Below are 13,249 nucleotides of genomic sequence, written 5' to 3' on the forward strand. Positions count from 1 at the left end.
CCGGGAGAAAGGGAGGTCACTTTGCCTAGTCCAGGTCCCATTGCCGCTCAGAGGATCCTAGCCTGGAGAATGAACCAAATGTGCCCCGTCCCCAGCAAGTCTTACCACATTTTCTGGCAGCTTGTGTCCGGGGAGATATTTCACATTTTCGTGGTCATTGTTGATGATGTCGGTCAGCTTCCTCCCGTTAACGGTCTCTTCGAAGACCCACATCTTGACTGTGGATGCAAACTTCTGCAGGTTCTTTACATTATTTCCAATGATTTTTGCAACAGCTGATCCCCTGTAATGAGACCACGGAAGAGGAAAAATAAAAAATTAAACTTATTTGAGAAAGAGAAAAAGCATTTGACTGAAATGCAGGAGTCTTGCGTTTTGATTCTGAGACCCTTTGCATCAGCTTGAGGTGAGTGACATGGGGACTCAGCTGTTCTCATAGGAAGTCCCCCCTCATCCCATCCTATTACCAGGAAAATGCCAGCATTTGGTACAAAGTTTCAAAATAAACCAGAAGCCTGGGGTGTAGCTCAGTCAGCAGAGTGCCTGCCTAGCATGCACAAAGCCCTGAGTTCCATCCCCAGCTCTGCTTAAACCAGAGTTGGTGGCCCAAGTCTGTCATCTCAGCACTTAGAGGGTAAAATTAGAGCAGAATTTCAGGGTCATCTTTAGCTACATGGAGAGCTGAGGGCAGCCTGGGAGACAGGGGACCCCGTCTCAAAAAAAAAAACAAAAAACCCAAACACTCCTGAATCTACTAAGACCCAACCTATCTTGGCAAGTGTCACAAGTGGAACAGAAATTCTGGAAAAACGTGAAAAAACATCTTCAGAGGATCTAGAGATGGCTCAGGGGTTAAGAGCACTGGCTGCTTTTGCCGAGGACCCAGGTTCAATTCCTAGCACCCGTATGGTGACTCACAATCACCTGTAACTTCAGTTACAGGGAATCTGTGATGTCCGATTTTGATTTTGACTGTACCAGGCACATATGTGGTACAGCCATGCTTGCAGGGAAAATACCCATAGGTAAAATAAGAACTATAAAAATAAGTGAGTGGAACATGGGTGGATTTTTGGAATAAGGTCTCAATCTTTATACCAGTCCATAGGAGAGACACATTGTCCCCACTTCACAGATGAAAAAATGGAGGCTAAGAGAGTACAGATGTGACACAAAGTGACCCTGTGATCACCAAGAGGCAGGAGTTCTAGCCCAGATCTGTTTCCCTGAGCCCTTTCCTGTTCACTCCTAGTTGCCCTGGTATTAATTAAGTAGAACTGCTTCCTGATAATACATGCATAGACCCCAAGCCGTGTGCAGGGGGGAGGGGAAAGGGGAAGTCACAGGTCTGTGCCCTCCTGGAGCCTAGACACTGGGAAATGGAGATGCCCCAGTATGGTGGCTGTTGTGTGAACCTTTTCCCTGGGGAGATAGAAACAGCTGCTTGCTACCAACAGGACACCAGTGACAAACCAAAGCAGATTCCAAACCCAGCCTGCGGAGCCAATGGGTTCATTGGGCTCCTTTATATAGTGAGGGGCTAATTATGGGAGCATGGGTGAGCAGAAAGCCACATCCCCACAAAGTCTCGCCTGTAGCTTATATAGACGAAGTCTGCCTTCCACTCAGTAAACCTTATATCCTCTAAATACTGTTTTCTTGAGACCAGGGCAAACGGGATTGAACAGGAAAGGGCTCTTGGGAAACAGAGCTGAGCTAGAACTCAGCCTCATGGTGCTCACAGGGTGTGGAGTGTGGTGGGTAGCTTAGCAGGTGAAGGTACTTGCCACACAAACCTGGTGGCTTGAGTTTAATGTCCACAACCCACCGTGGAAGGAGAAAGCCAGCTCCGGAAAGTTGTCTTTTGACTTCCACATGGGTGTCATGACACACACTTGCTGGCATGCTCACACGTGCCAGCACATACTTACCCATAAACACACTAAAAACATTTTTAAATGTGCAAAGCTCTGAGCTTGATTCCTAGCACTGAAATAAGGAATATAAGAAGAAAGGGGCTGGAGCTGTAGTTCAGCTGGTAGACAGGTTGCCTAGAATGTCCAAAGTCCTGGGTTTCATTCTCAGCACCCCTAAACCAAGTATGATGGTGCACACTGTAATCCTAGCACTTGGTAGAGGCAGAAGAATTGGGAGTTCAAGGCCATTTTAAGTTAAAGGCCAGACTGATGCCCCATCTCAAAGAAAGAAGCATGAAGAGAGACTAGACTGCAGGGGACAGAGAGAAAGCAACTAAGGAGTCAGCCTGAGGATGGGCAGGCAGACCAGCATTTGTCTGGTGCCCATCAGGCATCATGAAGCTTCCAATACCTCACCAACACTATCCCTTTCAAGGCAGATACTGAAGAGTTTGCTGTAGAATAATCCTCTTGTACACTGTAAAGATTGGTCACTCGAATTGGTTTAATAAAACACTGATTGGCCAGTAGCTGGGCAAGAAGTTAGGTGGGAAAGCCAAACTGAGAATGATGGGAAGAAGGAGGCAGAGTCAGGAGTCTCCAGCCAGATGCAGAGGAAGCAAGATAAGAATGTCGTACTGAGAAAAGGTACCAAGCCACATGGATAAACATAGATAAGAATTATGGGTTAATTTAAGTGTAAGAGCTAGTTAGTAATAAGCCTGAGCTACCAGCCGAACACTTATAAGTAATATTAAGCCTGTGAGTGGTTATTTGGAAACTGGCAGGCAGGAGAGAAAAGCCTCTGATTATAAGGGTTGGCTGGGGTTAGAGGTAAGAACCACCTAGTTGAGATCATGCTGGAAAAGTACAATTCAGAAAACCCATCTCTCCCGAGTGTGAATCTGATAGGGAAGATCTTTGGCTTCAGTTTCTTAAGTAAGAAATTGATGACAGGGTGGGCCAGATGGCTCAGTGTGTAAAGGCACCAGTCAGCAAGCCTGATGACTTGAGTTCTGTCTCTAGGAAGGAGTTCTCTGACCTCCATTGTGGAGTGCTCCCCCCGTTCAAATAAATAAATAAATAAATAAATAAATAAATAAATAAATAAATAAATAAATAAATGTAATTTAAGGGCTGGAGTGGTCAAGAGCCCTGGCTGCTCTTCCAGAAGACCAGGGTTTGATTCCCAGTACTCACACGGAGCTCACAACTGACTCTCCAGCTCCAGGGATCTGGCCTCTTTGGATAACATAGGTATATTGTACACAGACATACATGCAGGCACAACACCACACATAAAATAAAAATAAAGGTACAAATTTTTTTAAAAGATTTATTTATTATGTATACTGCATGTATGACTGCAGGCCAGAAGAGGGCACCAGATCTGAGCCATCTCTCCAGCCCCAAAGGTACAAATTTTTAATGCAATTTAAAATTTTGTAAAGTAAATATATAAATATATAAAGGGAATTATATCACACTCTGGATTTACTAATGGGCTCTGGGGATACATATATACATATATCCATCTATCTATGTATATCTATATCTATATATATCTCAGGTCCTTATGCTTGCTGGGTAAGCACTTTTACCAACTGAGCTACCCCCAGCCCCTTGCTTTCTTCTTTAACCAAAAAGGAAGGGGTCTAGGGAGAATGAGCATGCAACCACACTGTCCATGGCCTGAGTTCCCATCCCTTCCAGGCCTGTGCTAAGCTGTATGGTTCACCGGGCAATTGAGAATGTTGGTGAATTTTCTATTAAACGACATCTAGTTTTCAATCCTAAGAGCAATACGTGAACGAAGCCAAAGCATTATGAATAATCCCATCTCACCACCCAGGCAGAACCATGGTCAACACTGTGTGTGATTCTCTGCCCTTAAATGCTTTTAAAGTACAATCAAGTACCAGAGAATTAGATACAAATGCGAAAAGTCAAAGATTTTAAGAGTAGATTTGACTTGGTGCAGTGTTTACTTGATCTCCAGGTAGAGACGCTTTCCAAGTTCAAAACCAAAAGAGGAAGCCACAGGGGTTGGGGATCAATGTGAGCACTTCATTTAAGGGAAGGAGGAACATGACAGACAGGCCTTCGGGTGACTGCAGAGGACGCTGCTCACTGCGGCACTGTCCCTTCAACAAGAGGCTTGTGGCTGGGGATGTGGCTCCGCTGGTGGAGTGCACCCTAGCACCATGCCCTGGACTCCATCCCCAGCACCGCATAAACTGGCTCTCTAGGCTGCAAGTCCCTTTACCTGCTAAACCTTCTTGTCAGCCTCCTCCCACCCCCATTTCCCAGTTGCAACAGAGTATCACATGGTCCAGGCTGGTCTCTAACTCCATTTGTAGTTGAAGACCCGAGGGTGAGCGTAAACTTGCATTTTTCTGTTCCCACCTCCCCAGAGCTAGGATCCCAGGTTTGCGCCCAGGGTCTCCTGCACACTAGATGAGCATTCTGCCAACTGTCATCAGCTATATACAGACTATATATCATCTGTGTATCAGCCGACAAGCCACAGTGGTAAGAGAACAATGGAATCCAGCTCTGGTAAGACACTTTCTATGACCGCATCAATCAATTTAAGAAACCCGGTGAAAGGCTGGGGAGATAGCTTTTGGATGAAGAACTTGCCACACAAGTGTGAAGACTGCAGTTCAGATCTCCAGAATCCACAAAGCTAGGAGGTAAGGGGACCACTTGACATACCAGTTCATGAGAGGCAGAGACTGGAGCTCCCAGGGCAAGCTGTGTAGCTAGACAAACCAGAATGAGTAAGCTCTAGGCTTAGGCACGGAGACCCTAAAATGAAAGATGACACCTGACACCAACTTCAGGATTCCATGTGCATACACATGCAAACATGAATATACAGATGCATGCATATACAGATGCATGCACAATACACCCAAAGAAAAGGAGGAGGAGAAGCCAGGTGGTGGTGGATCAGAACCAGTCTGGGTTATAATGAGACCCCTATTGAAACACAAAAAGTACTCAGCAGGCAGATCTCTGTGAGTTGGAGGCTAGCCTGGTCTACAAAGTGAGTTCTGGGACAGCCAGGGCTGCACCCATGAATTAAGATGTTCCCTTTAATCTTGGATGAAGGTGGTTAGGTCTGCAGTACAGAGCTCAGGGCATTTCTATACATATAGCCAGTGTTCAGGCTGCTAGATCAGAGTTCTTGGAGACACACAGTCTTTGGTTTTGTTGCCTATAGCCCATGCAAACCACTTCCTTCTTCTAGAGCTGGGAAAAACCAGGTAGAAGCAGCTAGATGGTGAGAAGCAGAAGCTGCTCACTGCCTGGGACAGCATTTCTCAAGCTTGGGGGAGGCTGGTACTTAAACAGAGGGGAAATGGGGGCCCAGTTCCTTACCCCACTGACATTAGCTGCAAGAAACACGTGTGTCCACTTGTATGCAAAGCTCTCAGGCATGGTGCTAATTGATGCTGGTTAGTTATAAACCAAGGGTTTGGGGCAGGGCTAGGTTGGTAGAGTGCATGTCTAGCTTGTCCGTAATCCCAGCACTCGGGAGAAAAAACCGGAGGATCAGAGCCAGTCTGGGCTATAATGAGACCCCCATTGAAACAGAAACAACGACAACAAAACCCAAATTTTAAAAAGCAAGCAAAGTGGTCTGGGGCAATGGCTCAGCCTGGTAGAGTGTTTACATTAGAAACACAAGGACATGAGTTTGAATCCCCAAACTCACATAAAAAAAGCTGGGTATGGGGGCTGGTGGTGGCGCACACCTTTAATCCCAGCACTCAGGAGGCAGAGGCAGGCAGATCTCTCATTTTTGAAACCAGCCTGGATTCAAAAAAGTTCCAGGAAAAAGTGAGTTCAAGGGCAGCCAGAGCTGTTACACAAGAAACCCTGTCTCGAGAAACTAAAAAATGGAAGGAAGGGAGGGAGAAAGGAAGGAAGAGGGAGGGAGGAAGGGAGGAAGGAAGGAAGGAAGGAAGGGAGGAAGGGAGGGAGGGAGGGAGGGAGGAAGACAAGTAACAGAAAGATATATAATCCCATCACTTGGGAGATTTAGGTAGGGAGAATGTCAAGAGTTCGAAGTCAACAGCAGGCTATATAGTGATACTAGGCAAGTCTGTACCACAGGACATTGTTTCAAAGACAAAACATGTCTGGTGCATGTCTTAGTCTGAGGAACACGAAGCAAAGGCAAGCAGATCTATGAGTTCAAGGCCATCCAGGGCAACATAGTGAGATGCTATCTGTTTCAAAACACTGTAGTCCTGGTTAGCCTGGTGTACACTGTGTAGACCAGTCTAGTTGCCAATTCTTCTTGATCCTTCTGCCTTGACCTCTTGGGTGTTGTGGAATATTATTTTAACTGGGCAAAGATGTGTTACATTTGTTTATGCTGTAGAATGTCACTTTAACTGTGGAAAGGTGTGTTACTTTTGTTTATGCTGCATTTGTTTAATTATGAAAAGATGTGTTACATTTGTTTCACCTTGCCTGCCTAAGGCACCTGATTGGTCTAATAAAGAGCTGAATGGCCAATAGCTAGGCAGGAGAGGGATAGGCAGGGCTAGCAGGCAGAGAGAATAAGTAGGGAAAATCTAGGCTCAAGAGAAGAAAGGAACAAGAGAAGGAGAGAAGGAGGGAGACGCCCCAGGACAGAAGCCAGCCAGTAGACATGAGAAGTAGTGCAAGTTAGATCCACAGAAAGAAGGTACAAAGCCCCAAGGCAAAAGGAAGATAAGAGAAACAGGTTACTTCAAGTAAAAAGAGCTAGAAATGTGCACAAGTTAGGCTGAGCATTCAAGACTAATAATAAGTCTCCTTGTCATGATTTGGGAGCTGGTTGGTGGACCAAAAGAGAAAGCCTGCTACAGTGCGATTACAAGTGTGAGCCGCTGCACCAACTGAACAGCATCGTTAACTGCTGACCTCGGCAGATTCACTCGGATCTCAGTCGAGGGACCTTACACAGCTTTGGTCAAGGACAATGAACTGAGTAAAGATCTAGCAGTTGACACTGAGCGCTGGGTCACCAAGCTCTCCCGCTCCCCATCTCCTGCAATTATAGCCCTAATCTCAGTCAGCAGGTACCTTTGGTATTCTGAATAAGCATTTATAGATGCAGTTTGCTCAAGGCCTGCTGCCAAGCAGGGGCCCCCAGCTGCTCCTTAGACTATTGCCCTACCCTAGCTGCATGGGAGGAGGGTGGGTGCTTTTGGACAGATGTTTTGTTCCACAGTGACCTGAAGTCTGCATTTTACATTATTCCTGAGTGCTCTTCCCAGGGTGCTGGGGGAACCTGGGAAGCTGGCTTTTGTTGGCAATGGTTCTTAATATGTTTTATTAATGTGCTTATTTAGTTAGCTTGTGTGTGTGTGTGTGTGTGTGTGTGTGTGTGTGTGTGTGTGTGTGAGAGAGAGAGAGAGAGAGACAGACAGACAGACAGACAGACACCATGGTGCAGATGTGGAGATCAGAGAACAACTTGAGAGAGTTGGCGCTCTCCTTCCACCCAGGGGACCTAGAGATCCAACTCAAGTCATCAGACTTGGGAGCAATTGTCTACACCCACAGAGACATCTTACCTGCCCATGATTTCTCTGGCTATGGTAAGATGGATAGTACCCCAGCACCAGGCAGCTCCCATGGATGTTCAGGCTCCTCCAGCCTCTCAGTCACCACTCCTAAAGACAGCACCCACCCCCAATCCAGGACAAGAGTATCTTACCCAGCCCACCTTGCTCTCCCAGCCAGGCCCTTCACAGCCACTGGGGTCAGGTGACATGAGGGAGGCACTTGGGCCCAAGGGTTATCACTACCTCTTACCTGGAAGTGACTGCACCTCTATTTACGTGAATACTCCTATCCCTGGTGTAAAGATTGCTTAAGCAACATTTACATTCCTGTGGTGAGGACCAGATATGGAAGAAAGGTCCAGCTCCTGTTTGAAAATGAGCAAAAGGCTAAAGTCCTTTCAGGGGAAAAAAAATCTGCCCTTTCCTAAGGAATGACGCAGCAAGACTGTGTGCTGAGGCAACACTGTTGTCAAGGAGTCTTTGGACTACATACTGCACATGATGGCACTGGGGAGGCAGAGGGGCAGGCAGGCAGAGCTCTGTGAGTTCAAGTCCAGCCTGGTCTTCATAGTGAGTCCTTGACTCAAAAACAAACCAACAAAAACAACCCCACACAGTGTGGCTTGCCTATAGTCTTAGCACTGAGGAAGTAGAGGCAGGAAGATCAGAGGTTCAAAGTCAGGGCTGGAGAAATGACTTAGGTTAAAAACATTGCTGCCTTTCCAGAGGACCTGGGTTCGATTCCCAGCATCTACACGGTGGCTCACAACTTTCTGTGACTCTGGTTTCAGAGGATCTGATGTCTGCATCTGGCCTCCAAGGGAACCAGGCACACATGTACACAGACATACATGCAGGCCAAACACTCCCCACAAATAAAACTTAAAAAAAGTTATATAAATAAAAGCCTATAGTATATATTAAAAAACAGTTCAAGGTCATCCTTTGTATTGAGTTTAAGGCCAGTCTGAGCTGTACGAGAACCTTCCTTTTATAAAAAGGGAGAGGAGAGGGAGGACACTGCTTAAAATGTAACATCTAGGCTTGTGCCAAACTCCAAATCACAAAGTCTGTATCTTTGAATCTTATCTTCTAAGCCTTTATTTATCTCACACCTGAGTTACTTAATAGTAGAGACCATGTCCTGTTCCTGAAAAGAGCAGGGTTCCCTAAAGAGCGGGGTTCCCTAAAGAGTATGATACTCTAAGGAGCAGGGTTCCCTAAAGAATCCAGTACCTACCAGGGGCAAACATGGCTGTGTATACTAACTCAGAGCTGAACACTCCATCCTCACCCACTTTGTTTCTTGAGATTCCTCTGTATTCTGGCTGGTCTAGAACTTACTATGTAGCCCAGGTTAGACTCCTATTTGTAGTGGTCTTCCTGCCTCAGTTCCTCCTATGCAGGGATTACAGACATGAGCCATTCTGCCCCTTTCTGACCCCTCCCTGTTGCTTTTAGTTCCTTTGATTGGGAAGCTCTCGGGAAGTGGGGATCCTCTCTCTAGGACTGGAGTGACTCTGTACCCAAGGCGATGGCGTGATGCCAACAGTGGCTTCTGCCTGATCTGGTATTTAATGGAGGCAGGCAGCCAGCACAAACCTTCCGAACATTTCTCAAGAGCCATGTCACAGGCCAAGTTCTCTTCACTCCCTGAGCTGGATCAGACCAAGAATACAGCCAAGTTCATCAGAATGAAGATGCTTCAGGCTAGCAGCCAAGCCTCTGTGAAGGGCCAGAAAGGTTTGCTTCACGGTCCTTGTTTGAGCTCAGTCTAGCGTGGCAGAGCTGGCCACTCCTGTCTGCAGCTGACAAGTTGGGGAAAGGGCTGTCTTTTGTAGAGTTGGAGAGGAGGGGCAACCAACCCGGAAAAGGTGCCTGTGAGCCTAGCACCAGGCGGATGGAGGCAGGAGGAGAGAAAGTTCAAGATCACCCTCATTTAGGCCAAGGCCAACCAGGGCTAAATGAGACCCTGTCTCAGAACAACAACAAAATAAGCTCAGTGGGTGCCTGCCCAGGGGCAGAGCCAGCCAGGCAGCTGACATTTCTCTGGAGTGACCTTGATATCCTAAGTGGTGAAGCAGAAGTTGGAGGTCAATGGGAAACTTTGAAGAGGACATATAGGAGTCCCATTTAATGTGACACAGAGCATTCTGCTGTTACCCCAGACGGCACACAGGAAAGCACATAGTGGGGCAGCAGGTAAAGTGCTTGCCACACCAGCCTGATGGCCTGTGTTGAATCCTCAGATCTACAAAGAAAAGAACTCCCAAAAGTTGTCCTGACTTCTGCAGAAACTCACTTTCTCTCACAATAAAAAATAAAAATAGACAGGTGTGGTGGCACACCCTTTTAATCCCAGTTCTTGGCAAGTGGGTTTTTGTGAGTTTGAGGCCAGCTTTCTCCACATAGTGAGTAGTAGGACAGCCAGGGTTACATAGACCCTGTCTCAAAAAACTAAATAAATAAAAATTTAAATAGTCAGGTGTGGTGACACAAGCCTTTAAACCTAGCACTCAGGAGGCAGAGGCTGGCAGATCTCTCTGAGTTCAAGGCCAGTCTGGTCTACATAGCAAATACCAGACCATCCAGTGCTGCAGAGTAAGACCCTGTCTTAAAAAGGAAATAAAACAGGGGCTAGAGAGAGAGCTCAGTAGTTAAAAGCACTTGCTGTTCTTGTAGAGGACCTGAGTTCTTTTCCTAGTACCCACATGGTGGCTCCCAACTGGCTGTCTATAACTCTAGTTCCAAGAAATCCTATGCCCTTTTCTGACCTCCGCAGGCACCAGGCACAGGCGCGTAATGCAGTGCACTTACATATATACAGGCAAAACAATCATACACATAAAAATACAACTAAAAAATCACAACAAAAATAAAAGGTATGACTGAATTCCTGACTCCCCTGTGCTACTACAATCCTAACACACATGGAGTCTGGCTGGAGTGGGCCTGCTTCTTAGGAGGTGGGAGCAGAGGGGCCTTGGGGTTTGATCCCCTGCAACAGCAGAGTAGAGGTATGTTAACAACAGAATAGTTTTGTGTTCATTGAGGGTGAGGCAGCACAGGGAGAATGCTCCGTGGTAGAGTATTCACTACCGCTCAAGAGGCACTGGGTTCAATCACCAGGAAAAAAAAAATCCCTCTGGGCATGATAGGGCTTGCCTTTAATGCCAGCACTCAGATCTCTGATCTCTGTGGGTTGAGGCCAGCTTGGTCTACACAGCAAGTATCTTGCCAGATCTGGAATAAGACCCTCTCTTAAAAAATAATAATAGTCTTCAGATATTCGTTATTTATTTAGCATATGCCAAGCCCCAGTTAAAGAACCAGGCACGAGGGGAGAGTGGAAATGGAGAAGTAAACAGTGAGGCCAACACAAGGGTAGAGGTCAGCAACAGGAGCCTGGGAGAGAGGCCACCGGCCCAGCACCAGTGGAAAAGGATAGCCAGGTAAGGTTTCCTCCAAAACTGCTTTCTGAGACAAGTCTTCAAACAGTGTGACTAAGGCCAATCAAATGGCCCCTCGGACTCCTGCACTGTACCTCTTCTAGAAGCCTGAGCTGTGGGTGTGAGTCAGACCACAGGAAAACACAAGGGGACAGGAGCCAGGAAACGTTCCACCTCTCTCCCTGGGCAAAGTCTGGAACACACCAGCACTATGTTCTGCCTCCTTGTCACCAAGACCCCAACTTCTGTGTTTAAGTATCACCAAGGTACTGAACTACTGAAAGAGCTTGAACGCCCTCCAAGCATCAAGCGCTTTATAAGTGAAGCCAAGTCCAGCCCAGTGGAGATGGAAGCTCTGTAAACACCTACCCCCAGGACCTTCACGTCCCAGCAGCAAGGCCAGTGGGGACTTGGACCCCCTTCCCGGAACCACTTTAGCACGATTGGGAACCAGTCGCTTGAGGCAGTGAGAACCGCACCTTGAAGGACCGATCCTGCCCCAGGTAGTAAGAACCTTTTTCCGCCATCTGTGCCTCAATTTCCCCAATATCAAAACTGCAATAAGAACGACCGAGCCTCTGCCAATTCCTCCAGGGGGTGATCGACCAGGAAGATCGGAGACCGCCCTGAGGGTGTTTTGATAAGTCCACGGGCATGGCGAGCAGGTGGCCAGTTACTCGGGCGCAGACAGGTGCCCGCAGGCGCGGTGCGCGCTGCCACCTGGGCCACCCGTGCCAGGCACCTCGCGCGCTGATGCCTCGGCGTGTCCTCTGGGCGTGCAGTGCCCAACCGGGACATGCGATCGCAGGCCCGCCTCTCTGCCTGCCCACGGTCTCTGGTGTCTGTGCTGAAGCAGCCGGCGGGCAACCCTGGCCCGCCCGGAACCGGGGCTTCCTGGAGGCGGAGCCGCGCCGCCCACCCGCCGCTGCTCACCAGTTCCCGGAGCCCACGATGCACACTTTCAGAGGCGCCGCTGCCATGGCCAAGCCGGGTCCCTACTGCACACTCTGCTTCCCAGGGCCCAGCCGGATCACTGCAGCAAGCTGGATCGCTGCTGCACGAGCAGTGCCTCCCAGGCCAGCTGCTCACCTCCCCAGGACCCGCCTAGGGTTGCCGCTCCGAGCGACCCCGCCCCGCCCTCCTCTCCACCAATGGCCACTGCCACCCCTCCTGGGCGCCTAGGGCCACAGCTGACAGCCGGGAGGACCCGCCCCACCACTCCCAAGAACCACTGCGCACGCCTGGTCCAGGCGGGTGGCCTGGTCAGCCTCCGGTGTCGCTCCACCCCTGCCCGAGGAATGTTGGGATGTGTAGTCCACCTCCCTACAGGCTCCAGGACCGTAGTTTCAGGCGCACCACGTGCAGGCGGATGTCACTGCGCAGAGACTCGATCCCGGAGTTCCCGCTGCTGTGTTGCCCTGTCCGGGACGTTGCTGGACCGACCCAGCCTACAGAGGTGTCTCCTATTCGCTCTCTGCCCAGGGAGAGCTGTCGTTTAAAAGAGGAGCCCAGAGAGGCTAACCCGTTGACTCTAAATTCATTCATTCAGATTTGGGCTCGGTGCCTACACCTGCTTTAACAGCGTCTGCCAAGTTCGTATGAACTGGACAGATCCAGGCCCCCACGAATTTCTTAGCGAGCCTGGAGCTGCTAAGGCCTCCTGCCCTTGACCTGACAGTATTTGCTCTACAGGGCTGGGGTTGTAGTTCAGTTGGCTACTAGACTGAACCCAGGAAGTGATGAGTTCAATCTCCAGCGCTTGGTGGCTCTGGCCTGTAATCACAGCATATGGGAGATGGAGAGAGAACCTGAAACCCCAGGTTGTCCTTGGCCATATAAACAATGGGAGGCCACCTCGTCACCTCGTCTCAAACACCCTGGCATTTCGGGATGGAAAATTTGTCTACACAGGGTCAAAACAGAAACGTGAACCCCTTATACATTCACAGGGCAGGACTTGCCACTCCCCTGTGCTTGCCAGGGCTTCACTGATCTGTCTGTGGTTGGTTGGGTTGTGGTTTGAAGGCCACACTTCTCTCCTTCCTCACAAAACTATCGAAGCTAAGCACGAGTGTCTAAAACTGGGATAAAACTGTATATGGGGATGCTCACGCTGAGGCCACAGAAAACGGTGATAGTGGGGTGTGCTGTAATCCGTGCTGTAATCCCAGCTCTGGGGAGGTGCAGGCAGGAGGACCAGCAGTTCAAAGTCATCCTTGTCTACACAGTGAGTTTGAGGCCAATCTGAGTTACATGAGACCCTGGCACAAAACAAAAACAAGTACCACCTCCCATCGGTTATCCTCTGACCTTC

At 48.5% G+C, this 13,249-nt stretch overlaps 1 protein-coding gene across 1 annotated transcript in view; it reads right to left on the bottom strand.

Moving 5' to 3' along the window:
* The window catches only part of Gpd1l (glycerol-3-phosphate dehydrogenase 1 like), a 35,996-nt gene extending 23,873 nt beyond the window's left edge, over positions 1-12,123 (bottom strand). Inside the window, exons 1-2 of the mRNA XM_036191615.1 lie at positions 11,869-12,123; positions 106-283 (exon numbers count right to left, since the gene is read on the bottom strand). Of these exons, the coding sequence (XP_036047508.1) occupies positions 106-283; positions 11,869-11,915 (225 nt within the window). The 5' untranslated portion in view covers positions 11,916-12,123. The remainder of the gene's footprint in view (positions 1-105; positions 284-11,868) is intronic.
* Between the last annotated feature and the right edge of the window lie 1,126 nt (positions 12,124-13,249).

The sequence above is a fragment of the Onychomys torridus genome, chromosome 7, assembly GCF_903995425.1.
Source record: "Onychomys torridus chromosome 7, mOncTor1.1, whole genome shotgun sequence".
Classification (NCBI taxonomy): Eukaryota; Metazoa; Chordata; class Mammalia; order Rodentia; family Cricetidae; genus Onychomys; species Onychomys torridus.